General features: G+C 40.1%; 1 protein-coding gene across 6 annotated transcripts in view; it reads left to right on the top strand.

Moving 5' to 3' along the window:
• Nucleotides 1-26,165, top strand: part of SYNE2 (spectrin repeat containing nuclear envelope protein 2) — a 378,817-nt gene that overhangs the window by 44,499 nt on the left and 308,153 nt on the right. For all 6 annotated transcript variants that reach the window (XM_035260694.3, XM_035260695.3, XM_035260693.3 and 3 more), the window contains one exon: nt 17,738-17,867. In XM_035260694.3, the coding sequence (XP_035116585.3) occupies nt 17,789-17,867 (79 nt within the window). In that variant the 5' untranslated portion in view covers nt 17,738-17,788. The remainder of the gene's footprint in view (nt 1-17,737; nt 17,868-26,165) is intronic.

Here is a 26,165-nt window from a genome sequence, read left to right on the forward strand (position 1 = left end):
TAATCTTTCCTCAGACGTGTTATGTAGTTATTTGGCATGCACTATGCTACACAATAAAGCTAAAACAGCAAGCAAGACAGCCCGTTCTTACAAAGCTAGAGTCTGGAATCGGGCAAATCTGTTTCACAGAGCCAGGGCAGACTCAGTATGGAGAGTCTAAGGAATGGGTTTCTCCATGTTTGCTGGACTAGCTAAACATTCGGGACCTGCAGCTCTAAGTGATGCAAGGATGTCTATGTCTGTAGTATGCTCAACCTTAAAATGCCAGGAAAGGTCTGATAAGAGCTAGGCAATGGGAGTCACGGCTCCAGCCAGCTTGGCTGGGATGCAGGGCTGAGATTGCTCCTGGAGTGGGGAGCAGAGATGAGTGATCTGTCAGTTACTCAGTTACTTCTTTGGGGAAAAAGGCCAGTTCACCTAGAGCAAAGTTACCCAATGATAGTCTGACCTAATTATTTGTTTCTTTTTAATTCTATTTTAAAAGTTTAAACAGTTTGTGTAAGATAAGATGGTTTTAACAGCTTTTTGAAGATGTATGTGATGTTTAAGATGGCCTTTTTCATTTTAATGTGCTGGGCATTTTATGGAATTTTTTTTTTTTTTTTTTTGAGACAGGCATTTTTCCTATGCCTAGGCTGAAGTGCACTGGCTGTGATAATAGGATCATAGCTCACTGCAGCCTTAGTTAAACTCCTGGGCTCAAACTGTCCTCCTGCCTCAGCATCTTGGGTAGCTAGGACTTTAGGCATGCACCACCATGCCCTGCTAATTAAAAATATTTTTTTTTCTAGAAATGGGATCTTGCTATGTTGCTTACTCTGGTCTTGAACTCCTAGTTGCAGACAATCCTCCTGCCTTGGCCTCCCAAAGTGCTGGGATTATAGGTGTGAGCTACTGCATCCCGCCATTATAAAATAACTTACGTTTGTATTGCTGGAACGGGAGGGTGCTGGGGCAGAGTGAGAGAAAAACACACTGCAAAGCCTGTGCTGCTGTTCTCGTGGAGAGGAGATTGAGGGGCAGAATGAGGGAATGGAGAGGAGGCAGAATAAGTGTATTCACCAGGAGTATAATAATTATAAACACATTCTTAGGTGTAAGGGGTCATTAGGAATATATTTTTATTATGAACAATAATTCATTATGGCCATCATTACCTTCTTACTCTCCCCTTCTCTGTTCCCTACTACCCTGGAAACAAGCAATATTGCTTGTAAGGAAGACTATATTTGGGCTCTCTGTGGAACTCGGGCTATTGGTGACATGCATTTAGTTCAAGAGTGATGGGACATGAAGAAGCAGACTCTGGGCCGGGCGCGGTGGCTCATGCCTGTAATCCCAGCACTTTGGGAGGCCGAGGCTGGTGGATCACGACGTCAAGAGATTGAGACCATCCTGGTCAACAAGGTGAAACCCCGTCTCTACTAAAAATACAAAAAATTAGCTGGGCATGGTGGTGTGCGCCTGTAGTCCCAGCTACTCAGGAGGCTGAGGCAGGAGAATTGCTTGAACCCAGGAGGCAGAAGTTGCGGTGAGCCAAGATCACGCCATTGCACTCCAGTCTGGGTAACAAGATCGAAACTCTGTCTCAAAAAAAAAAAAAAAAAGCAGACTCTGGCAGAAATGCTACTCAGGAATAGGAACAGGAACCTACTCAAGTCTCAAAATCATTCCTGTGTTTTAGGTACATGCTTTAGCATGTTGTCTACAAATTAGGCCTCTTCTTAGAGCCTGTAACTGGAATCTAGCTGTCTTCAAGTGATATGGCATTGAGAAATATTAAAATAGTCTCATTTATTGAAAGCACGTAAATTTCCATTTTCTATTACCAATTTTTTCTTTCTCACCAATGAATAACAATTTACATTTGTGACCTAGGAACGGTGGCTCACACTGTAATCCTTACACTGTGGAGGCTAAGGTGGGTGGGTCACTTGAGCCTAGGAATTTGAGACCAGCCTGGGCAACATGACACGACCCTGTGTCTACCAAAAAAATTTAGAAATTAGCTGGGCAGATGTCGTGTGCCTGTTGTTGTAGCTACTCAAGAGGCTGAGATAGGAGGGTGGCTTGAGCCCAGGAGGCAAAGGTTGCGGTGAGCCGAGATTGTGCCCCGCATTCCAGCCCAGGCAACAGAGCGAGACCCTGTCTCCAAAAAAAACAAAACGATCTCATTTTATAATTTTAACCTGCCACATGCTAAATGAGATAATCATCTTGTCCTTACAGAAAGTCTATAACTTAATTTATTTGTATCCTCTCTTATCCCAGGGAAAAGTCTGAAACGCTTTGTAGAGAAACATAAAATTCAATGGAATAAAAATAGATGAGGACATTGGAGTGAAGAAAAAATAGGGATAGACGGATGTAGGCGGTGGTAAAGCAACTTATTTTCTATAAGTCATCTGTAGTTGCTAGAGATGGGCTGTAGCAGCCAAAACAGGGAGGGAAACCTTGTTTATAAAAATAACATGTTCAGTAAATTAAAAGAATAGATGTCTAGGATCACAGTTTTTCATGGTATTGAGACCTGAGAGAATTTTCCACAGCACGTTCTCATAAAAGGAACGCTGGTTTTAGGCTGTGTACTCCTGAACTCCTGTAGAAAGAGTACAATGGTAGGTTTCTCCTGAGTGTTTCCTATCATATCCTGCATAGTAAGGTTTGCGGGGTCACACCAAAATACATTTTACTAAAAGCAGTTCTCTGAAGGGGTAGAACAATGCAGTGCAGGTTCACAGCTCCCTGACGGCTGGACAGGATCCAAAGACAACATCCAGGAATGGGCGGACTCGGTCTCAGGCATTCCTCCGTGAATATTGTTTTTTGTAATCCAGTGTTTGTAAATGTGCAGTGGAGAACTTTGGGTTAGATTCTTTGGCAGGAATCTGAAAGTCTGAACATTGGCCCAGACAAAATCATTACCCTCATTTCACAGATGAAGAAACAGGACCTTGGAGAGGCTGATGATTGCCCAAGGCTGAGTGGTCAGTGGAGAAGCTGGGACTATAGCCGAGTTCTTCTGGCTTGAAGTCTAGTGCTCTTTCAGCCATTTCCTCCCACTTTTCTAACTTAGATAGAATTCTGTTAAAATTTAAAGTGTTCATAATGACTGTTTTAAACATTCATAATGGACTCCATACTTAGATATTAGATATAACTACGTTAACTGTATAGCCCTCCACTCTGTGAAGTAGGGGGTATCGTGCCCTGGCATGTTTTTGCTCTTTTACTGTATACGTGTGTATGTCTATGTTTAAAATTTACATAAAAGCCCTGGTGCAGTGGCTCACACCTGTAATTCCAGCACTTTGGGAGGCCGAGGTGGGCGGATCACTTGTGGTCAGGAGTTCTAGACCAGCCTGGCCAACATGGTGAAACCTCGTCTCTACCAAAAAATACAAAACTTAGCCAGGCGTGGAGGCGCACAGCTGTAATTCCAGCTACTCAGGAGGCTGAGGCAGGAGAATCACTTGAACCCAGGAGGCGGAGGTTGCAGTGAGTCGAGCTTGCGTCACTGTGCTCTAGTCTGGGTGACAGAGTGAGGCCCTATCATAAATAAATTAATAAATAAAATGTATATAAAGGTCATATGACTTCATAGTATATCTGTCCTTTGTGCCGGCTTGTTTCCCCGCCTTTGTAGTTCTTATATCTATCCATGCTGATACTGGTCTTTCATTCATTTTAGCTGTGAATAGTCTTCACTTTTTTTTTTTTTTTTTGAGATGGAGTCTTGTTCTGTCGCCCAGGCTGGAGCACGGTGGCATGATCTTGGCTCACTGCAGTCTTCACTTTCCAGGTTCAAGCAATTCTTTTGTCTCAGCCTCCCAAGTAGCTGGGATTACAGGTGCGCCCCACTATACCCAGCTAATTTTGTTGTATATTTTTAGTAGAGATGGGGGTCTCACCATGTTGGCCAGGATGGTCTCCATCTCCTGATCTTGTGATCTGCCTGCCTCAGCCTCCCAGAGTGCTGGGATTACAGGCATGAGCCACTGTGTCCAGCCTAGTCTTCACTTTTACATTAATCAACCACAGTTTATCTTTTTCTCTGCTGATAGCATTAGATCGTTTCCACTTTTTTCCTTACAAACAGTTCTACCCCGATTATTCCCAAATGTGTCTCCTTGTGTATACATGCAATTTTACAGGACTTTTTATTTGGCAGAAATGAGCATCAGGCAGATGTGAGAACGTTTTTGCTGAGCCCTCATGGGCCAACCTTGGACCCAGCATGCCATTTAGGATCATTCCTAGCCAGTGCTGTTCTGGCCTCCACGAGCCTTCAGCTGCCCTCACAATCCTTGTATGCTTCTGTGGTTGGATGGTTTGTGTTCTCACCTGTGGTTTGTTCCAAGCACCGTTTATTCCTCAAGAACCCCACACTAACCATGTTCCCCCTGCTCCTGCTCCCAAGAGATGACCTCAGCTCTTATTTTCCTGAGAAAAATGAAGTCAAATGATGAGAGCTCCCTCTTCAAAATTTCTCCGCATTCTCACGAAGAAGAACCATGAACGTGTTTTGCAAACCACAAATTATTTGTGGAATGCATTTAAAAAAAGTTTCTGAGATCCCAAATTGGAACTTTGTCTTATCATGAGCTGCTTTATCTTCAGAGTCACTAATTCAAATCCCTCTGACCACAGCCACCAACCCTCCTAGTGTATTTCCTAAGGTATGCAAACTATAATTGTTCTTCAGCCTCACCGAGACAGCTATCTGTACACTCTCTAATTTCATGGGCTCACTCCTGCCTGTAGTACATCCCTCCTTCTCAGGTCGTCTTTCCATAGTTCGCACCCTAAACCTCTCTCAAAAGCTCTCCATTTTCATGTCTCAATCTGCTGCATCGCTATCATCCTGGGAACGTCCCTTTCTCCTGTATTCAATGCCCAGTTGCTGTTTTTCTCACTTTTTAGTTTAGTGGTTTTTTTTTTTTTAAGACAAAGTCTCACTCTATTACCAGGCTGGAGTGCAATGGCACAGTCTTGGCTCACTGCAACGTCCACCTCCCGGGTTCAAGTGATTCTTCTGCCTCAGTTTCCTGAGTAGCTGGGACTACAAGTGTGCGCCACCATGCCCGACTAATTTTTGTATGTTTAGTAGAGACAGGTGTGAGTATATTGGCCATGCTGGTCTCGAACTCCTGACCTTGTGATCCACTCACCTTGGCCTCCCAAAGTGCTGGGATTACAGATGTGAGCCATTGTGCCTGGCCAAATATTTTATTTTGTTGGCATGCTTTCGTTCATCTTGTTTTACCTTCTTATTTTGTTGGTATAACTTTATTTTTTTGAGACAGAGTTTTGCTGTCACCCAGGCTGGAGTGCTGTGGGGGCATCTCGGCTCACTGCAGTCTCCACCTCCCTGGTTCAAGCGATCTACCTGCCTCAGCCTCCTGAGTAGCTGGGATTACAGGTGCATGCTACCACGCCTGGCTAATTTTTATATTTTTTGTAGAGATGGGGTTTTGCTATGTTGCCCAGGCTGGTCTTGAACTCCTGGCCTCAAGTGATTCGCCTGCCTTGGCCTCCCAGAGTGCTGAGATTACAGATCTGAATCATTGTACCTGGCCCCCACCAGTAGCATTCTAAGAAGAAGGGCTCAGGACATATATATTTTTTTGAAGCTTTGTGTGTCAAACACTTGATTCATACTTTAGCTGGATATAAATTAGAGTTGAAAGGTTTTCTCTTAGAACTTTGTTTAAAAATCACAAAATACATATAACATAAAGTTTATCATTGTAACCATTTTTGAACTCCCGACCTCAGGTGATTTGTCTGCCTTGTCCTCCAAAGTGCTTGGATTACAGGCGTGAGCCACCACGCCCGCCTATCATCATAACCACTTTTAAGTGGCATTAATTCCTGCTGGTGAGTTCACGCTGTTGTGTAACCATCACCACCATCCGTCTCCTGAACTCTTTTCATTTTGCAAAACCGAAACTCTATATTCATTAAATAATTAAAAGTTAATTAAAATAGTTAACTCTCCATTCCCCTGGCAGCCACCATTTTACTCTCTGTCTATAAATTTTGATAACTATAGGTACCTTATGTAAATGGAACCAGACAGCATTTGTGGGGAATTTTCTGGATCTGTGCTGATTTCACACATGTGGATGTCAGGTTTTTTAGCTTTGGAAGTTTTCATCCTTAAGTTTTTTTTGTTTGTTAGTTTTTTTGAGACAGGGTCTTGCTCTGTCACTCAGGCTGGAGTGTAGTGGCACAATCATGGCTTATTGAAGCCTTGACCTCCTGGGCTCAGGTGATCCTCCTGCCTCAGCCTCCCAAGTAGCTGGGACTACAGGCACATGCCACCATGCCTAGCCAATTTTTGTTTTTTTTGTAAAGGTGGGGTTTCACCATGTTGCCTAGGCTGGTCTAGAATATCTGGGCTCAAGTGATGCTCCTGCTTTGGCCTCCCAAATTGCTGGGATTACAGGCATGAGCTACTGTGCCTGGCTAAGTTTTTTCACTCTTTGTTTTAGTATTATGACTGGCTTTTAATTTTTACTGCTGATTAAGAAATGGGATAATCTCTATAAATGTATTCCACAGATTATAATAAATACTATTTATATACTGTGTAGTACATTTTTTTATTGCATTTTAGGTTTTGGGGTACATGTGAAGAACATGCAAGATAGTTGCATAGGTACACACATGGCAGTGTGATTTGCTGCCTTCCTCCCCTTCACCTATATCTGGCATTTCTCCTCATGCTGTCTCTCCCCAACTCCCCACTCCCCGCTATCCCTCCCCTGTTTCCCCCCAGCAGACCCCAGTGTGTGATGCTCTCCTCCCTGTGTCCATGTGTCCTCATTGTTAAACACCTGCCTATGAGTGAGAAATGCGGTGTTTGATTTTCTGTTCTTGTGTCAGTTTGCTGAAAATGATGGTTTCCAGGTTCATCCATGTCCCTACAAAGGACACGAATGCATCGTGTTTGATGGCTGCATAATATTCCATGGTGTATATGTGCCACATTTTCCCTGTCCAGTCTATCATCGATGAGCATTTGGGTTGGTTTGAGGTCTTTGCTATTGTAAACTGTGCTGCAGTGAACATTCATGTGCATGTGTCCTTATAGTAGACGATTTATAATCCTTTGGATATATACCCAGTAATGGGATTGCTGGGTCAAATGGAATTTCTATTTCTAGGTCCTTGAGGAATCGCCACACTGTCTTCCACAATGGTTGAACTAATTTACACTCCCACCCAACAGTGTAAAAGTGTTCCTATTTCTCCACATCCTCTCCAGCATCTGTTGTCTCCAGATTTTTTAATGATCGCCATTCTAACTGGCGTGAGATGGTATCTCAATGTAGTTTTGATTTGCATTTCTCTAATGACCAGTGATGATGAGTATTTTTCATATGTTTATTGGCCTCATGTATGTCTTCTTTTGTAAGTACATTTCTTATAGTAAGTATTTGATAAATGTTAGTTGTTGTAGTTCTTAGTTTCATGAGTGTGTTCCTTGAATTTCAGCAACCACCTTATAAGAGAAATATTATGCCCATTCTGTAGCAGTGGATGCTGAAGTTCAGAGCATCTGGGACTGGGTCAAGGCCAGTGGAAGGCTCTTTTAGGGAAGTTGCTACATTTCTTCTGGATGCTCTCATGGTGGGTTAAGTGGGTGGTTTCTCACCTCAGTTGGTATTTCTTGGTGATACTGCTTTGTTGTGAGATTGTAAGCCCAGTGGCATCATGGTTTGAGAATTGCTACATGTTTGTTTTCCAAAAGTATAGTGTATAGATAGGTGTATTAATTTGTTTTCACACTGCTGATAAAGACATACCTGAAACTGGGAAGAAAAAGAGGTTTAATGGACTTACAGTTCGACATGGCTGGGGAGGCCTCACAACATTGGTGGAAGGCAAGGAGGAGCAAGTCATGACTTACATGGATGGCAGCAAGCAAAAAAGAGAGCTTGTGCAAAAATCTCCCCCTTATTGTAACCATCAGATCTCATGAGACTCATTCACTATCACAAGAACAGCGCAGGAAAGACCCACCCCCATAGTCACCTTCCACCACGTTCCTCCCATGACACATGGGAATTGTGGGAGTTATAATTCAAGATGAGATTTGGGTGGGGACACAGTCAAACCATATCATAGGATTGATTGTTCTGGCATTTGTGTGGTGTCATTAGAAGAATAAAGTGCCTGGGAGGAGGTAATAGATTGGACTTTACAAATCACCTGACCTGGGGATATGCACCAGTTGCTTCTAGAGAAGTTAATGGGAAAAAGATGAAGACATTTATTGCAGTGTTTCACCAGCTTTCTGCTGCGAGCTTGTAAGCAGACTGTCAATTGCTGGGAATAGCTCTACAATTGAACTGATAAAGGAGAAGAGCCTTCCAAATTCCTAGGTGGACTATAAATAATAGTACAGCTGAAGAATGGAAAAAAGAACAGGAGAGACACCCCAGTGAAAATGCTGGCTTTAAAATCTCTCTGTTAAAGAAATAAGTGAATGCTACATCCTGCTATGATATACCTTCTGGTCAACCTTTAAAGATAGGACAGATGCCTCTTCCTCACTAGTGGCAAAGTGGTTTTTCAGTTAGACTTTCAGTTATACTGGCCCGGCTTGTTAACAAACTTCCTAATGATGAGAAAACAGAAAACCATTGAGCTACCAAAAATACTTCTGGGAGTATTTTTTAGAAATTTCTGACACAGAGAATTTAAAAAATATTTCATTTTTGTCAAGAGAGTATTTTTCTCCTTATTATGAAGATGTAGTATACAAGTTCTATGGCATATGGAATGAAGAACTGAACCTGAACTAAATAATAGCTTATTCTCATTTTGCTGTCATTTCATTAAAATAAAAGCAAAATTTTTATTTCAGTAGAAATATGCATCCGTCATTTGAAATTTAAAAAATGGAGATAAAAAGAAAACAAAAATCACTCATAAACCCCTTCACTTGAGATATCATCTATTAAAATTTCATCTTTTAGATAAAAAGTTTCTAATTGTAACCAGAGTAAATGCCAAGATTTCTTTAAAAAAGGGAAACTCGACCGGATGTGGTGGCTCACGCCTGTAATCCCAGCACTTTGGGAGGCTGAGGCGGGCGGATCGTGAGGTCAGTAGTTCGAGACCATCCTGGCCAACCTGGTGAAGCCCTGTCTCTACTAAAAATAAAAGGAATTATCTGGGCATGGTGGTGGGCGCCTGTAATCCCAGCTACTTGGGAGGCTGAGGCAGGAGAGTTGCTTGAACCTGTAAGGTGGTGGTTGCAGTGAGCCAAGATAGTGCCATTGCACTTCAGCCTGGGTGACAGAGCAAGACTCCATCTCAAAAAAAAAAAAAAAAAAAAAAAAAAAGGGCCAGGTGCGGTGACTCAAGCCTGTAATTCCAGCACTTTGGGAGGCCGAGGCGGGTGGATCACAAGGTCAAGAGATCGAGACCATCCTGGTCAACATGGTGAAACCCCGTCTCTACTAAAAATACAAAAAATTAGCTGGGCATGGTGGCGCGTGCCTGTAATCCCAGCTACTCAGGAGGCTGAGGCAGGAGAATTGCCTGAACCCAGGAGGCGGAGGTTGCGGTGAGCCGAGATCGCACCATTGCACTCCAGCCTGGGTAACAAGAGTGAAACTCCGTTTCAAAAAAAAAAAAAAAAAGAAAGAAAGGGAAACTCACTAGTGTTTTGAGGTTTTAATAGATAGCACAAGAATATTGCATAAGCAAGCCATAGTCATTTCAAAATAGTTTATACCAGCCAGCTACAATTGCTCACACCTGTAATCCCAGCATTTTGGGAGACTGAGGCAGGAGGATTGTCTCAGGTCAGGAGTTTGAGACCAGCATGGGGAATATAGTGAGATCCTGCCTCTATAGAAAATTTAAAAATTAGCCAAGTGTGGTTGTATGTGTCTATAGTTCTAGCTACTTGGGGAGGATGGCTTGAGCCTGGGACATTGAGGTTTCAGTGAGCCATGATAGCACCACTGCACTCCAGCCTGGGTAACAGAACGAGAACTTGTTTTCAGCAACAAACAAAACCAAACCCAACCCCCCGGAATAGTTTATGTCACTGATAGAAGCATGTGTATTAATTTACATGAATTTTAAAAACAATGCCACATTATTCTACTTTGTTTTAGAATATTTAATATCACTACATTCTTCACCCAATCTTTGGTTATGTTTCTGAAGATTTTATTCACTCTTAAGAATAGTTTTATTTAAAGCTGGGTGTGGTGGCTCATGCCTGTAATCCAAGCACTTTAGGAGGCTGAGGCAGGCAGATTATCTGAAGTCAGGATTTCAACACCAGCCTGGCCAACGTGGCGAAACCCCAGCTCTACTAAAAATACAAAAATTAGCTGGGCGTGGTGGCGCATACTTGTAGTCCCAGCTATTTGGGAGGCTGAGGCAGGAGAATCATTTGAACCTGGGAGACAGAGGTTGCAGTGAGCCGAGATCGCACCATTGCCGTCCATCCAGCCTGTGCAACAGAGCGAGACTCTGTTCCTGGCTTTGTTACATAATTGTGGCAACTTTTATTTGAAAAGAACAAGTAAGACCAAAAGGAGTACCCAGGAAAAGCTCTTCTAGGGTGGAATTTACCTGAGCACAGCTGCTGTCTTCTCCTTGGGGAAGTCAAAACATAGTGATAGATTTCATTTACCAGAGACCAGGGAGACTCACTCTAGCCCTTAGCCAAACCCTCACTCCTCTCTTTCTTTCTCTCCCATCCCTTTTTTGGGAGACAAAGTCTTGCTTTGTCACCCAGGCTGGAGTGCAGCGGCATGAACGACTCACTGCAGCCTTGATTTCCTGGGCTCAAGCGAGGTGGGAACCTCAGCCACTGGAGTAGCTAGGCCTGCAGGTGCAGGCCACCATGCCCAGCTATTTTATTTTTATTTTTTTTATTGAGACGAAGCCTCACTTTGTTGCCCAGGCTGGTCTCGAAGTCCTGGTCTCAAGCAGTCCCCCTGCCTCTGGCTCCCTAAGTCTGGGGTTACAGGAGTAAGCTGCTGCACCTGACTTTTCACTCTTACTTCTGCCTTCCTTTTTTATACCCTTTCTAGCTTCTGCATTCAAATCCTGAGAAGACGCTTGAAGCTCTTCGTTTCTACTGTTTCAGTTTTTCATTGTCCTTTTTGTTAGGTAAATTACTCCCTATAAATGTCAACAGTTTCTCACTGTTTTTCACCAAAAACAATTGTGTTGGAAATACCTTCAATCATATCCTCAAGACCTCTGTAGTATGTTTTCACAAATGATTGTGCTAAGACAGTATTTGGGTCAATAATCTAACACTTCCAGTTGATTCACTGTTCAAAGTTTGGCTTTACTTTGGATGGACATTTCTAGAAGCTCTAAGAAATTGTCCCGGAAGTAAAAAGTTATGAATAATCTTTTGCCTTGTTTGCTGATAAATTGTCCTGGTTAAAAACAGAAACTTCTGGCCGGTGTGGTGGCTCACGCCTGTAATCCCACTACTTCGGGAGGCTGAGGTGGGTGGATCACCTGAGATCAGGAGTTTGAGATCAGCCTGGCTAACATTGTGAAACCCCTGACTCTACTAAAAATACAAAATAATTAGCTGGGTGTGGTGGCGCATGCCTGTAATCCCAGCTACTCAGGAGGCTGAGGCAGAAGAATTGCTTGAACCCGGGAAGTGGAGGTTGCAGAGAGCCAAGATTGCACCATTGTACTCCAGGTGACAGAGCGAGACTCTGTCTTAAAAAAATAAAAGAACCCAAAAAATCCAGAAACTTATAAGTTATCCAGCTATTTTGAGGTCTAGACTGTTTCTTGGGGGGTACTATTTTATCTAGTTGTTTTTCTGACACTTTTGTTATTTATTTATTTTTATTTATTTACTTTCTAGAGGCAGAGTCTCTCTAGATTGCCCAGGCTTGCCTTGAACTTCTGGATTTGAGCAGTCTTCCCACCTCAGTCTCATAGGTAGCTAGGACTACAGGCATGTGGCTGGTCTTTTTCTACATCTTTAATATACAGTACAGTGACTTCCACATACCAGTTTAGGACAGGAATACTTCTTGATTCTCCAGTTACCAACTTGTCTTTATTGTTCTGTTTTTATTTTTAACATAAATACAGCAAACGATTCTTTCCCCTACATCTGATACCTTATATTTGATTAATATTGAACTAAATGGCCATTTTTTTTTTTTTTTTTAATTTCAGAGAGACATTCTTTTTTTTTTTTTTTTGAGATGAAGTCTTGCTTTGTCACCCAGGCTGGAATGCAATGACATGATCTTGGTTTACTGCAACCTCTGCCTCCCAGGTTCAAGCAGTTCTCCTGCCTCAGCCTCCCAAGTAGCTGGGATTACAGGTGCTTGCTGCCATATCTGGCTGTTGTATTTTTTGTAGAGACAGGGTTTCACCATGTTCGTTGGGCTGGTCTTGAACTCCTGACCTCGTGATCTGCCTACCTCAGTCTCCCAAAGTGCTGGGATTACAGGCGTGAGCCACTGCGGTCAGCCTCTATTTTTTTAAATGTTAACTTTTGTTTTAGATATAGAGGGCACATGTGCAGGTTTGTAACAGGTATATTGTAACCAGGTGGTGAGCATAGTACCCAATAGGTAGTTTTTCAACCCATGCCCCCTTCCCTCCCTTCACTCCTCTAGTAGTCTGTAGTCTTTTCTTCCCATGTTCATGTCTATGTGTTCTCAATGTTTATCTCCCACTTTTAAGTGAGAACATGTATTATTTGGTTTTCTGTTCCTGTGTTAATTTGTTTAGGATTATGGCCTCCAGCTCCATCCATGTTGCTGCAAAGGCTAAGGTTTTACTCTATGTTATGGCTGTGTAGTATTCCATGATGTGTATGTACTACATTTTCTTTAGTCCTAGGCTGATTCCATATCTTTGTTATTGTGAGTAATGTGGCAATAAACTTATGAGTGCATATGTCTTTTTGGTAGAATGATCTATTTTCTTTTGGCATATATGCAGTAATGGGATTACTGGGTTGAATGTTATCTTTGTTTTCAGTTATTTTAGACATCTGCAAACTGCTTTCCATAGTGGCTGAACTAACTTAGTTTCCCACTGACAGTTTGTAAGTGTTCTCTTTTCTCTGCAGCCTCACCAGCATCTGTTGTTTCTTGACTCTTAGTAATAGCCATTCTGACTGGTGTGAGATGGTGTATCTTGGTGGTTTTGATTTGGATTTCTCTGATAATTAATGATGATAAGCATTTTTCATGTTAGTTGGCTACTTGTAAGTCTTCTTTTGAGTTGTGTCTATTCATGCCCTTGGCCCATTTTTTAATGGGATTGTCTTTTGCTTGTTGATTTCTTTAAGATCCTTATAGATTCTGAGTATTAGGCCTTTGTCAGTGCATGGTTTATGAATGCGTTCTTCCATTCTGTAGGGTTTTTGTTTACTTTGTTGATAGTTTCTTTTGCTGTGCAGAAACTCTTTAATTAGGTCCCATCTGTCAATTTTTGTTTTTGTTGCATTTGCTTTTGGAGACTGAGCCAAAAATACTTTGCCAAGGCTGATATTAAGAAGGGTATTTCCTAGGTTTTCTTTCAGGATTTTTATAGTTTGAGGTCTTACATTTAAATCTTTAATCTGTGTTGAGTTAATTTTTGTTTATGGTGAAAGTTAAGGAAGGATTCAGTTTCATTCATCAGCATATGGCTATATAGTTATCCCAGCATCATTTATTGACTAGGGAGTCATTTACCCGTTGCTTATTTTTGTCAGTCTTGTTAATATCAGATGGTTGGAAATTTGCAGCTTTATTTCTGAGTTTTCTATTTTGTTCCATTGGTCATTGTGTCTGCTTTTGTATTAGTACCACACTGTTTTGGTTACTGTAGCCATAGAGTATAGTTTGAAATTGGGTAGTGTGATGCCAATTTCTTTGTTCTTTTTGCTTAGGATTGCTTTGACTATTTGGGCCATGTTTTGGGTCTATATGAATTTTAGAATTGGATTTTCTAATTCTGTGAAGAATGTTCATAGTTGGATCAGAATGCCATTGAATCTGTAAATTACTTTGATAGTATGGTCATTTCAATGATATTGGTGCTTCTAATTAATGGACATGGAAAGTTTTTCCCTTTATTTGTGTCATCTCTGATTTTTTTTCAGCAGAATTTTATAATTCTCCTTGAGATCTTTCACCTCCGTGGTTAACTGTGTTCCTAGATATTTCATTTTCTTTGTGGCTGTTGAAAATGGAAATATGCTCTTGACTTGACTGTCAGCCCGGTGCATCTAAATTTTGTACTAAGTTTTGCTACTGAGTTTTGTACATTGATTTTATATCCTGAAACTCTGCTAAAATCACATATCGGTTCTAGGGGCCTTTTGGCGGAGTCTTTAGGGTTTTCTAAGTATAGAATCATATCAGCAAAGAGAGATAGGTTGACCTCTTCTTTTCCTATTTGGATGCCTTTTATTTCTTTTTCTTGCCTGATTGTTCTGGCTACGGCTTCCAGTGCTTGTTGAATAGGAGTAGTGAGAGTGGACATCTTTATCTTGTTCTGAGTCTCAAGGGGAATTGTTCCAGTTTTTGCCCATTGAGTATGATGTTGGCTATGAGTTTTTTTCATATAGCTCTTATTATTTTAAGGTGTATTTCTTCAATGCCTAGTCTGTGGAGGGTTTTTTTAATCATAAAGGGAAATGTTCGATTTATAAAAAGCTTTTCTGTGTCTATTGAGATGACATATGGTTTTTGCTTTTAATTCTGTTTATGTGGTAAGTCACATTTATTGATTTGGATATGTTAGAACCAACCCTGTATCCCAGAAATAAAGCCTATTGATCATGATGAATTAACTGTTTTATGTGCTGCTGGATTCAGTTTGCTAGCATTTTGTTGAGAATTTTTGCGTCTGTGTTCATCAGGGATATTGGCCTGAAGTTTTCTTTTTTAGTTGTGTCTTTGCCAAATTTTGGTATTAGGCTGATGCTGGCTTCATGGTATGAGTTAGGGAGGAGTCCCTCCTCTTGATTTTTTGGAATCATTTCAGTAGAATTTGTACCAGTTCTTCTTTACACTTCTGGTAGAATTCAGCTGTGAATCCATCTGGTCCAGAGCTTTTTTTGGTTGGTAGGTTTTAAAAAAAATTATTATTGATTCATATTCAGAGTTCGATATTGGTCTACTCAAGATGTCAATCTCTTTCCAATTCAGTCTTGGGAAATTATGTTTCTGGGAATTTATCCATTTCCTCTAGATTTTCTAAGTTGTGTGGATAGAGTTGTTTATAGTATTCACTGAGGATCTTTTGTATTTCTGAGGGATCAGCTGTAATATCATCTTTGTCATTTCTTATTATACTTACTTGCATCTTCTCAGAGACATTCTTACCAAATTCAAGGTACTGTCCAAATAATGCTAATAGGACTGTTTGGCAGGAAATGCTATTTTGTAATAAGTACACTCTTGTCTTAGGTGGCTTGAGTTGCTATAACAAAATACCATATAATGGGTAGTTTGACATGACAGAGATGTATTTCTCATAGTTCAGGAGGCTGGGAAATCCAAGATCAAGTCTAGAAGATTCAGTGTCTGTTGAGGGCCTGTTACCTCAGGGATGGCGATCTTCTCAGTCTGTCCTCACATGGTGGAAGGGGTAAGGGGTCTCTCTTGGGCTTTTTTTATAAGGGCACTAGTCCCATTAATGAGGATCACCTCTCAAAGGCCCCACCTCCTAATACCATGACATTGGGGATTAGATTTCAACATATGGACTTTGGGGGATGTAAGATCTCAGTCCACTGCAACTCCTACAGTTGCATCCATCTCCAGCTTTAAGTGGTGGGCATGCTGTCTCCTTTGCTATCAGAATACCTTCTGTCCTTGTTTGTTAGAGGACTTTGCTTAATAATGTGTTCATTTGTCATTCTCAGAGGATTGAATCTCTTGAGAGCAGCATCCAGCCTATATGATTATTTGTTGTACAAATGAATGAAAACAAAAATAAACAACATATGGCAACCTTTCGCTCACCTTAGGAGGTACCATCTTGTGTTGGTTTAGAGGATGAACTCTGAAGCCAAAAGCACGTGGATTCAAGTCTTGGCTCCCTCATTTATTACCTGTGTGTCCTTAGACAATTGTGAATCGTATTGGTGCATCTAAGTTTTATCTTTTCAATTGTGGAGATAACTGTAGTTCCTAACTCTTACCATTGTTATAAAGATTAAATGAAGTTTTATATACAAAGTGCTTGTAACACTGCCTATATACAGTAAGTACTGTTGCTACTATTGCTATTATCCTTTTTTTTTTTTTTTAAATAGCTATGACACGGAATAGTAGGTGCCCTTAGAAGATTCATTCTGGAATTCAGTTCTTAGGGTGCCAAAATGAAGAAGTGCTTTGTCTCTACTTTGGGTTCAGGAGCCCCAGAGTATGGGAAGTGGAGGTCCTTAGTATATCACACAGCTGAGGACATTTGTATTTTTATCAGTTGTCAGGCTGCCGAGGTTCATGGTCAACTAATAAACAGCCTTTCCTTTTGTTCCTCTACTCCACATAGCAACTCTTTTACCTCAGGCTGGTTTTGATTCATCTTAATTCAGAGGATAAACAAATTAATCATGAATTAAGTTATGAAATCTTTAACAACAGTGATCCATACAAGAGATACTAAAAGAGCTGTGGGTGATAAACAGAGGGAGCAGGCAGGATTGCAAGATTTTTGAAGTCTTCTCTAGCAGGAACTGTTCAATGATTTTTACTCTTTGTATTTTTTAAGTGTTCTGTTTAATATTTAATATGATTGTATCTAGCTGTTGGCCTCATATTTATCTTTTAGTCCCCCTGCCAGCATTTTATTATGTAAAATTTCCAGTATACAGCAAAAATAAAGGAATTTAAAAGTGACTACCTATATGGTCAACACATACCATTACTATTTTGCAATGCTTGCTTGATCACAAAGCTGTACAGTTATCTATCACTATGTATACCCCCAACTACTTTATATTTTTATATGCTTGGTTAGGTTTATTTTATTATTTGATCATCTATATGAGAGAAGTCAGTGTTTTGTACTCATCCTCCAGAATAATAGTGGTGAATAAATACATGAAACAGTGCTTTTTAAGAGATATGGAGTAAAAATTGCTCTCACTGGAAGGATTCTTAAAGAATCAAGGTGAGGCAAGGGGAAGAAACGTGTAGGTGGAAAAATAAGCCCTTGGGAAAAGAATTCACGATATTAGATAACTCATTAAAATATTATTTTTGATATGTTAGATTTTTAGTTTCACTTTGCAAGCTATGCAGGCTCAGCTCTTCTTGTTTCCAGTAAATGGCAACATAACTGGGGCAGAAAAGGAACTAAGTTAGTAAAATGTTTTAAAGAAAATCCTTGAAGGTTGAAGGCTAACAATCACATAACAGTAATGCCTAAGATAACAGTTTGTGACCTCTTTACTTCCTCTAGGTAACTTACTACATCGAATTGCCTGGCTTTCCTTTTCATCACTGGTATAGAATCCACAATGCTAGTTCTTTTGGAGTTCTGAAGGCAGCTCCAAAGGGCATGAATAGGTCATAGGGCAAAATCTTGATTATGACTCAAAGGGAAGGCGTACTTTGTTCGTGAACTATGGAAACACGCTCTAGAAAGCCATACTTGTTTTGGAGGACAGTTTTTGGTTGCTGCTGTTTTCTAGCAGTACATGTTTACTAGAAACAGAGCTGCAAAATTATTAATGAACATTTATCTCTTTCACTTTCAGTTCACTTCTTTGATTGAGATGGGCATGATATAATCTCCATTGAGTCAAAGAATGGCATCTAGTCCTCAGCTTCCCACCGAAGATGAACAGGTTTCCTGGGGCATCGATGATCTCCAGATTTCATTGCAAGGTAATTAGGGTTGGGTCGGGGTAGCACCCACAGAAACTGTGGAAACCTCATTCTTACCTAGCTGCAAATCATACTGATTTCTGTCTCTCCTATGAAGATTATTAAATATATCTGTATTTTCCAGCTGTAGAAACCTTTTAGTATACTTAAATGTCTTTATTGCTGTCTTAAATCTGTGGGAAAGTAAGGAATACCTGGAAGGAATTTACTATCTCCAGTTTCTTACTGAGTGTATGTGTTTTATTTGCAGTGAAAATTAAATAGTAGACCATAGTTTACTTGGCATTGTTTGTGCTTACTTCATATCTTTTTGTATAGCTTCTTTTAAATGCATGTCCTTGCCAGGCACGGTGGCTCATGCTTGTAATCTCAGCACTTTGGGAGGCGGAGGTGGGCAGATCACCCAAGGTCAGGGGTTCGAGACCAGCCTTAACAACATGGGGAAACCCCATTTCTGCTAAAAGTACAGAACTGGCCAGGTGTGGTAGCACATGCCTGTAATCCCAGGTACTTGGGAGACTGAAGCAGGAGAATTGCTTGAACCCGAGAGGTGGAGGTTGCAGTGAGCTGAGATCGCACTATTGCATTCCAGGCTGAGCAACAAGAGTGAAACCCCATCTCATAAATAAATAAATGTACATCTTTATTTTTCCGATAGGAAGAGAGGTAATATCATAAATGAATGATCTTTCAATCATGCGAATCATGTGTCCATGTGTATAAGTGCTGTCATTTTTTAAAAATGCTTCTTGTGAAGTTTGGCAACATTTGTGTTGTATTCTGAAAATTCACTCAGTTATTAAACTGGTAAGAAAAAAAAAGAAAGGAAAAAAAAAAGAAAATTCACTAGCCACTAGACCTTCTCTTTGCTGATAAAGCAAATGTTGGAGTTGAGTAAAGTTAGCTAGTATACAAGAAATAAGGCTATAGCAGGTTTTGAAAATATTTATGGAAACAGGTATTTTAAAGTAATTTTAAGATTGTGAGCAGTATTATGCAGCATTTTTAGAATGTTATTCAAAATCATAGATTCTGAGTCATTTATGGTAAAGATGCCAAAATTACTTTTTTTCTAATATTTTCCTTTAAATTAAAGATCTGTTTTGATGCCATATTGAGTGATTTGGCAAAAAAACAAAAACAAAAACAAAACCACCCTGTTTTGAGTTATTTGCTTATATATTTTGAGTTGAGATGGAAATCAGTAGCTGTTAGAATAGACAGTATCTGTATGTATCAGCCTTTTAAAAGTAATTATTGTATAATTTGTGTAGAGTAAGAAGCAAATTGTTGAGAGGTTATACTTGAGGTAAGAATTTAAAAAATTTTTAGTAAGGACTAAAAAAATAGTGTCTTAATACTCAGATGTAGTTGGAATCAAGCTTTCATTTAACTGGAAAAAAATTCTTGTTTTTCTGTGGTGTTTTGGTTGCATGTGAAGTTTTGGCTGCAATAAATAGGTAAATCAGGTTTCTGATGCTGGCTCTGTGAATCATTTGTTCTTTGAACTTGGAGGAGAGATTTCATCTTTTGAGTCTCAGTTTCCTCGTTTGTAAAATGTGAATGAGAGTGCCCATACTGCAGCTGCATTTTGAAGATGAACAGTAAGAGAGACAAAGGGGCTTAGCACAGTGCCTAACACAGACTAGTGACTCAATGTGTACATTGAACTTTCTTTTACTGTGTTTGGGGTCAAAATCTTACTCTCGAAGTATTACTTGTCCAGGAGCACATGGCTGGAATAGAAACTTCATGGTATACAGGAAAAAAGGTGTAAACCAGAAGTCTGGTTTTTCTCTGCTTTTTCTTTTGTTTGTTTTAACATTTCTGTTCAGTGGCTCCCTATCACATATGGGATGAAGTCCAGACTTCTTGACATGGCTCAGGCTTTTGCTGGTCCAGCGCTTGCCTTTCTCTCGCTCTTATCTCCCACCATGCCCCATATACACTCTGTGCTCCAGACCCACAGTTCCTTAAGGGGCCATACTCTTCCCCCCTCAGCCAGCCTGTGTGCTTTCATTTGGGTTGTTTCCCTTGTAGCTCCCCTCTCCAGGCCTCCTTCAGCAGCAGAAGTCACCCCCCCATCCATCCTTCATACATCCCTTATCCATCCCCAGGTCAGTTAGAATCAGCTTCCTCTGTGAACCCTGCTCTCTCTTAGGCTGAGATAAGGTGCTTCCTTCTCTGTTCTCTCATAGTATCTATTTGAGCACTTACAGTATTATAATTATTATACATATCATTTTGACTTGTGTAGCGTGCTGTAACTTACATAGCACTTTGCATACATCATCTCATTCGATCCTCACAACCACATCATGAAGTAGATTTAAAAAAATCTTTGACAAGCTGAGAAAGAAGCTGTGGCTCAGAAACAATGAATTACTTGCCGACAGTCCCACAGCTAGTGAGCAGCAGGTTTGACTAGGAGGGCAGTTTTTTTTTGTATTGTACCATACCCTCTTTGCTACGCTAGTTTGAAAGGGGGAGTTCCCTTAACAACTTTCTCTGGAAAATTTATTAAATCTTATTCTTCACCTATTCAATCCACAGCAAGTTTTTGCATCCAGAATATGGATGGACATCTTCAAGTAATATTAGTGATCTCAGGCTCACACATATCTCAAAATAATTAGCAAATTACTGAGAAATGAGTGGTTTCTTATAGCATGTTTTGAATTATAGTGGGTTATACAGTCTGCTTTACAACTGGAGAATAGTATGGGCTGTTTTGCAATGTAAATATACATGCACTGATCAGTCTGAACGATTTCCTTTCATGATGTATTTAGAGGAATCGTGGGGCTGGACGCATTGCTCCATAGGGGGAGAGGTGGAAAGCCAATACTATAGTGTTGAGGCGACACTGGGCAATCTGTTCACATTAGCCAGGTACCCTCAAGAGATACCAACCATGAAGTTCCCATGCCTATAAGATGAAGGCTTTACGGTGAAACGAACAGGTTTCCCAAAGTTAAGTTCCATGTTGTTATCAGTGAATTTATCATGATTCTTTTAGCCTAACTGGTTGAAGGAAAGAAGGAAGGGAGGGAGGAAGGAAGAAAAGAAGGCAGCAGACACTTGGATGTATTTCTGAAGGCACCTTTGCTTTCGTAGCAGGATTATTAGTTATTTGAGAAAAAAATTGATGGACAATATTATCTGCATGAAGAACTAGTGAACTGAAGACTGTTGGTGGCAGTCTTAAATACACTTGGCATTGTACACACGGCAAGCAGACTCGTATTTCGCAAAATTCACATGTGCTTGATGATCCTTGGAGTATATGAGAAAAGCGATTTCATGTAATATGAGAGGCTCAGGATCACTGCTCTTAAGAAAGTTTTTATTTTTCTTTGTTTCAGAACCGTTTTTAGAGGCAGATAGAGACAGTAGAATGGCCTAGTTAACTTATAAAGCCTGCTTTATTTTAGCAAAAACTTAATCCAAGGTGAGACAATTGTGGCAACACCCTTGTTACAATTTCTTGCAATTGTGCAAGAAAAGATTAAAATGTCTGAATTGAAATGTAGTGATTCATCATTGATATGTTATGAAAGCAGATAGACTATATGTGCAGGGCCTAAAAGAAATCGGCCCTAAAAATAAGGCAGTGCTTTGCTGAAATTCAGAGAGCAGGACAATAAGCAAGTGACTTCATCTTTCTTTTCATTGACTTTTTGTGTGATCTTTGAGAAAATATAAAGCCAATTTGAGGTACCCTCCCTCTTTTTTTTGAGAGAGGGTCTTGCTCTGTCACCCAGGCTGGAGAGCAGTGGTGTGAACATGGCTCACTGTAGTCTCAGACTTCTGGGCTCAAGTGATCTTCACACCTCAGCCTCCCAAGTAGCTGATACTACAGGTACACATCACTGCGCCTGGCTTTTTAATTTTTTGTAGAGATGGGGGTCTTACTCTGATACCCAGGCTGGTTTTGAACTCGTGGACTCAAATGATCCTCCTACCTCAGCCTCCCAAAGTGCTGGGATTACAGGTGTGAGCCACCACATCTGGCCCTGAGGGTACTCTTTATAGGTAAATATTTATGTTTTCTGCATCTAGTGAAGAGGATGGTATTGGACTGTTAGGTTAGGAAGAGAAATGAATGGTATTTATGAATTTGAGTGGGTTCATTTGAAAATGGAGTTCATTTAGTTTAGTGCATTCTCTATTACTCTGGGCAGTCTACATTTTATTTATTTATTCATATATATTATATATATATATACATATAAAATATATAATATATAAAAAAAAATTTTTTTTTGACAGAGTCTCACTCTGTTGCCCAGGATAGAGGGCAGTGGTGCAACTTCCGCCTCCTGGGTTCAAGCAATTCTCCTGCCTAGCTGGGATTACAGGCACCTGCCACTACGCCTGGCTAATTTTTGTATTTTTAGTAGAGACAGGGTTTCACCATGTTGGCCAGGTTGGTCTTGAACTTCTGACCTCAAGTGATTCACCTGCCTTGGCCTTCCAAAGTGCGGGGATTATAGGTGTGAGCCACTGGCCAGCAGGCGTTATTTTAAATGATTTTGAGATATGGAAATTGAGGCTATTAAAATGATAATAAATGGCTGTTAAAAATTTTTTAAATTTAATATAGTTTTAAATTTTTAAAAATTAAAAAAAATATATAGGGAGAATCTTGCTAATTTACCCAGGTTGGTCTTGAACTCCTGGCCTCAAGCTGTCCTCCCACCTTGGCCTCCCAGAACACTGGGATTACAAGTGTGAGCCATTGTGCCTGGGCATAAATGGCTATCTCTAAAAATTATTTGCTTTACCAATATGTCCTTTATACAATTCCTTTAAATCTTTCCATTTGGATTTCTTCCTTGGCAAAGTAATAGGTGCTTCCTTCTCTTTGATCCCAAGAAAATAATAACTATAAACTTCGTCAGAAACAACATCTGTGCTCAGCCCTTTGTGTGGGAAAGGTATGCCCAGGGTAAAATTTTTTGAAGTATTGGATAGATATGATTATGAAAGCAGTAGGGGTAAAGTTGGATAAGTATCACAGGACGTTAAAGTTAGATGGGATTTTCTTTGCAATTCAGTATAATTTGGGACCAAAGTAGGAATCCTTTCTGAAGTATTTCTGAGATTAAGATCCTTCAGGGAGTTGAACTGAAACCCTAGGTTTGGGTTTTTTGCTTTTAGGCAGTGCCTAGCTGTTGGGTTTTGAGAGTGAGAGTTACGGGGTCATATGTCAGAGTTGTGCCTTAGGGGATTAATCTGGCTTTAAGGTACAGGAAGGCTGGAAAGGGCAAGAAAGTAGTTGGAGAAACCTATTAGGGAATGTTAGCCAATATCTGGGTGTTGGTACTTTTGCCTGGGCCAGGGTTTTAGCAGTGGTTGTGAAAGTATGGGACAGATAAGAAAATCTTTAAGGTGGAACACTCAGTAGGAATTTGCAAGTATGAATATGGATAAGGTAGAAAGGCTCCAAGGTTTTGAAGTTGAGCTGCTTGGGATAACAGCAGTAGCATATATATTGTCCAAATTACTAACTTCATTTAGTGTGTTTTATTTTAAAACAGAAGTCTTGCTCTGTCGCCCAGGCTGGAGTGCAGTGATGTGATCTTGGCTAACCTCAGCTTCCGCCTCCTGGGTTTAAGCAGTTTTTGAGTCTTGGACACCCGAGTAGCTGGGATTACAGGCACGTCCCACCACGCCAAGCTATTTTTTTGTATTTTTAGTAGAGACGGGGTTTTGCCGTGTTGCCTAGGCTTGTCTCAAACTCCTGGGCTCGATAGTTCCTCTCATCTTGGTCTTCCAAAATACTGGGATTACTGTCGTGAGCCACTGTGCTCGGCCTATTTAGTGTGTTTTTGTGAGTCATGATAGTATCAAATACAAAGGCCATTAAATATTTTTTATATCAATGTGCTTAAAATAAATTTTTGTAGGTAAAAGTTGCTTTACAAAGACTCTTGAGAACTTCTCCATTATAGAAAGATTAAAAGCATGATGCAGGTGGAGGATCTGTTTGAAAGCGAAATTGGCTGTGTAGGAGGACTCATCATGAGAAATTTTAAATGGCAACTGTAGGCAATTTTGAACTGTTTTGGACACTTACATTTTTGTATTTTAGATTTATTTCTTTTTTAATAAGTAAATATAACTTGTTAGTTATAAAGGACATAATGAACAGCATCAACCAATGCTTTAGAAAAACAGTATCCATATATAGAATATTATCATTTTATAGTACACTGATATTATCATTTTAGACACTGAACTAGGAATGAGTGTGGATTCTGTTACCTTTGCCACCACACAGAAGTTAACTTGCAAGCAGTCCTGACAAGATGCAGGTTCGTCTGCATGAACTTGTATAAAAAACATTCAGCCCAGTTACTGTGTCATTTCAAACAAGGCTCATATGTTTTATTTAATGCTCTTATCATCTCAATGACATATTTTAAAAGATTAAAAAACCCTTTGTGCCTTCTGTGTAGATATTGTTACTTGGTAGGGTCCAGTGGTGAAACGTGAGTCTCTGTAGTTAGGTTATTAGTCCGCTTAAACTTATCTGTTATTTACTGAGTATCCATCTGATGGGAGGCTTTCAATTTTTGTACTATTTTTAGAAGTGTTAAAAATTATCCATGTTTAGTGGGTTAGATTACAAACATCATAGTGGAGATGTCAGGTTTAATTTTATTCATTTACTTGGTAAATGCTGAAGCCAATCATGCGCTGTGGGCAAGGTGTTATGAGTACAAAGAAATAAATTGGGCATCTTCAAGAAGCTTGTAGTCTAGATGTGCTTTTGCTGGTTGATGTCATGTGGAAGTGAAAAGATAGCCTGGGATGCCAATATAATCATTCTTTCTTTTTTTCTTGAGATGGAGTCTCACACTGCCAGCCGGGCTGGAGTGCAGTGGCGCTATCTCAGCTTACTGCAACCTCCACCTCCTGGGTTCAAGTGATTCTCCTGCCCCAGCCTCCTGGGTAGCTGAGATTACAGGCACCCACGACCACACCCAGCTAATGTTTTGTATTTTTAGTAGAGATGGGGTTTCACCATGTTGGCCAGGCTGGTCTCGTGATTTGCTCGAGAATGATTATATTATTATCCCAACCTCCCAAAGTGCTGGGACTACAATATAATCATTGTTGTGAGATGAGCTGAGGTCTTTAACTTTAAAGGGTTATGTTCCTAATTTTGGTATCCATTGTACAAATTCAACCAAAATAGGACCAGAAATGTTGTCTGGAATATCTTTTTATGTTTCAGCTTTAGGGAGGTGAAGAAGAAAAACCATGCTGTACACAGCATTATTTGCAGGGTGAGTTATAAATTCTTCTTAGTGCAAAGATGAAACAGTTTGGTCAGAACTTCCCTGGAGATTGTTGTCTTCTTACCATTCTTATCCTTGAATTTCCTCTCATCTTTGCATATTACTTGCTGCAATAATACTTCAGAGTTCCTCCAAGTGTGTTTTAGGTACAGACAATATTAATGAATCATTATTGCCAAATAAGTTTCTGAATATTTTAGGTTTTCAGTAAACAATTTTATTATGAGTGACTGGGTGGCCATTTTATATATTTTAAAATGTTCTATAAAGTACCCTGGATTAGAAGAACTTTTGAGTGTTCATGAAAATTGTCAGATGGGATGGAAACATGATTTTCTTAGACCTAAGACAGTGAAGTGTGTCTGTGATGTTTTGGGGTTAAATAATGCTTTAGTGTTTATGAAAGAAGAATCTGTTCTACCTTATAACTGTGAGTGAATGAAACCATGTGAAGTCTTAGAAAGAGGAACAAGATTGATTACAAGCTTATAGGCTGGTGCAGTGGCTCAGACCTGTAATCTCAGCACTTTGGGAGGCTGAAGTGGGAGTACTGCTTGAGCCCAGGAGTTTGAGACCAGCTTGGGCAACACAGTGAGAACCCCGGCTCTCACTTTTATATTAAAAATAAAATAAATTATCTGGGCATGGTGGCTTTGCCCTGTAGTCCCAGCTACTTGGGAGGCTGAGGTGGGAGGATCGCCTGAGCCCAGGAGTTGAGACTGCAGTAAGCTTTGATCACACCACTGTGCTCTAGGTTGGACGACAATGGGAGACCCTGTCTCTAAAATAAACAATAACTTATTTTTTTAAAAAAGGATTCTGGGTGGAATTTCTTCCCATTTGCAACAAAGTCCCCACTGTGGGATTTTTGAGGTTGATGATGAATGAAGAGTAAGAAAAGGCATATTAGTAGGTAATTTTTTTGCTTCTCTAACCAGTTCAGATTGTTCATTTATTATGAATAAAAGCACATTTTCTTTGGCTGGTT

The sequence above is a fragment of the Callithrix jacchus genome, chromosome 8, assembly GCF_049354715.1.
Source record: "Callithrix jacchus isolate 240 chromosome 8, calJac240_pri, whole genome shotgun sequence".
Classification (NCBI taxonomy): Eukaryota; Metazoa; Chordata; class Mammalia; order Primates; family Cebidae; genus Callithrix; species Callithrix jacchus.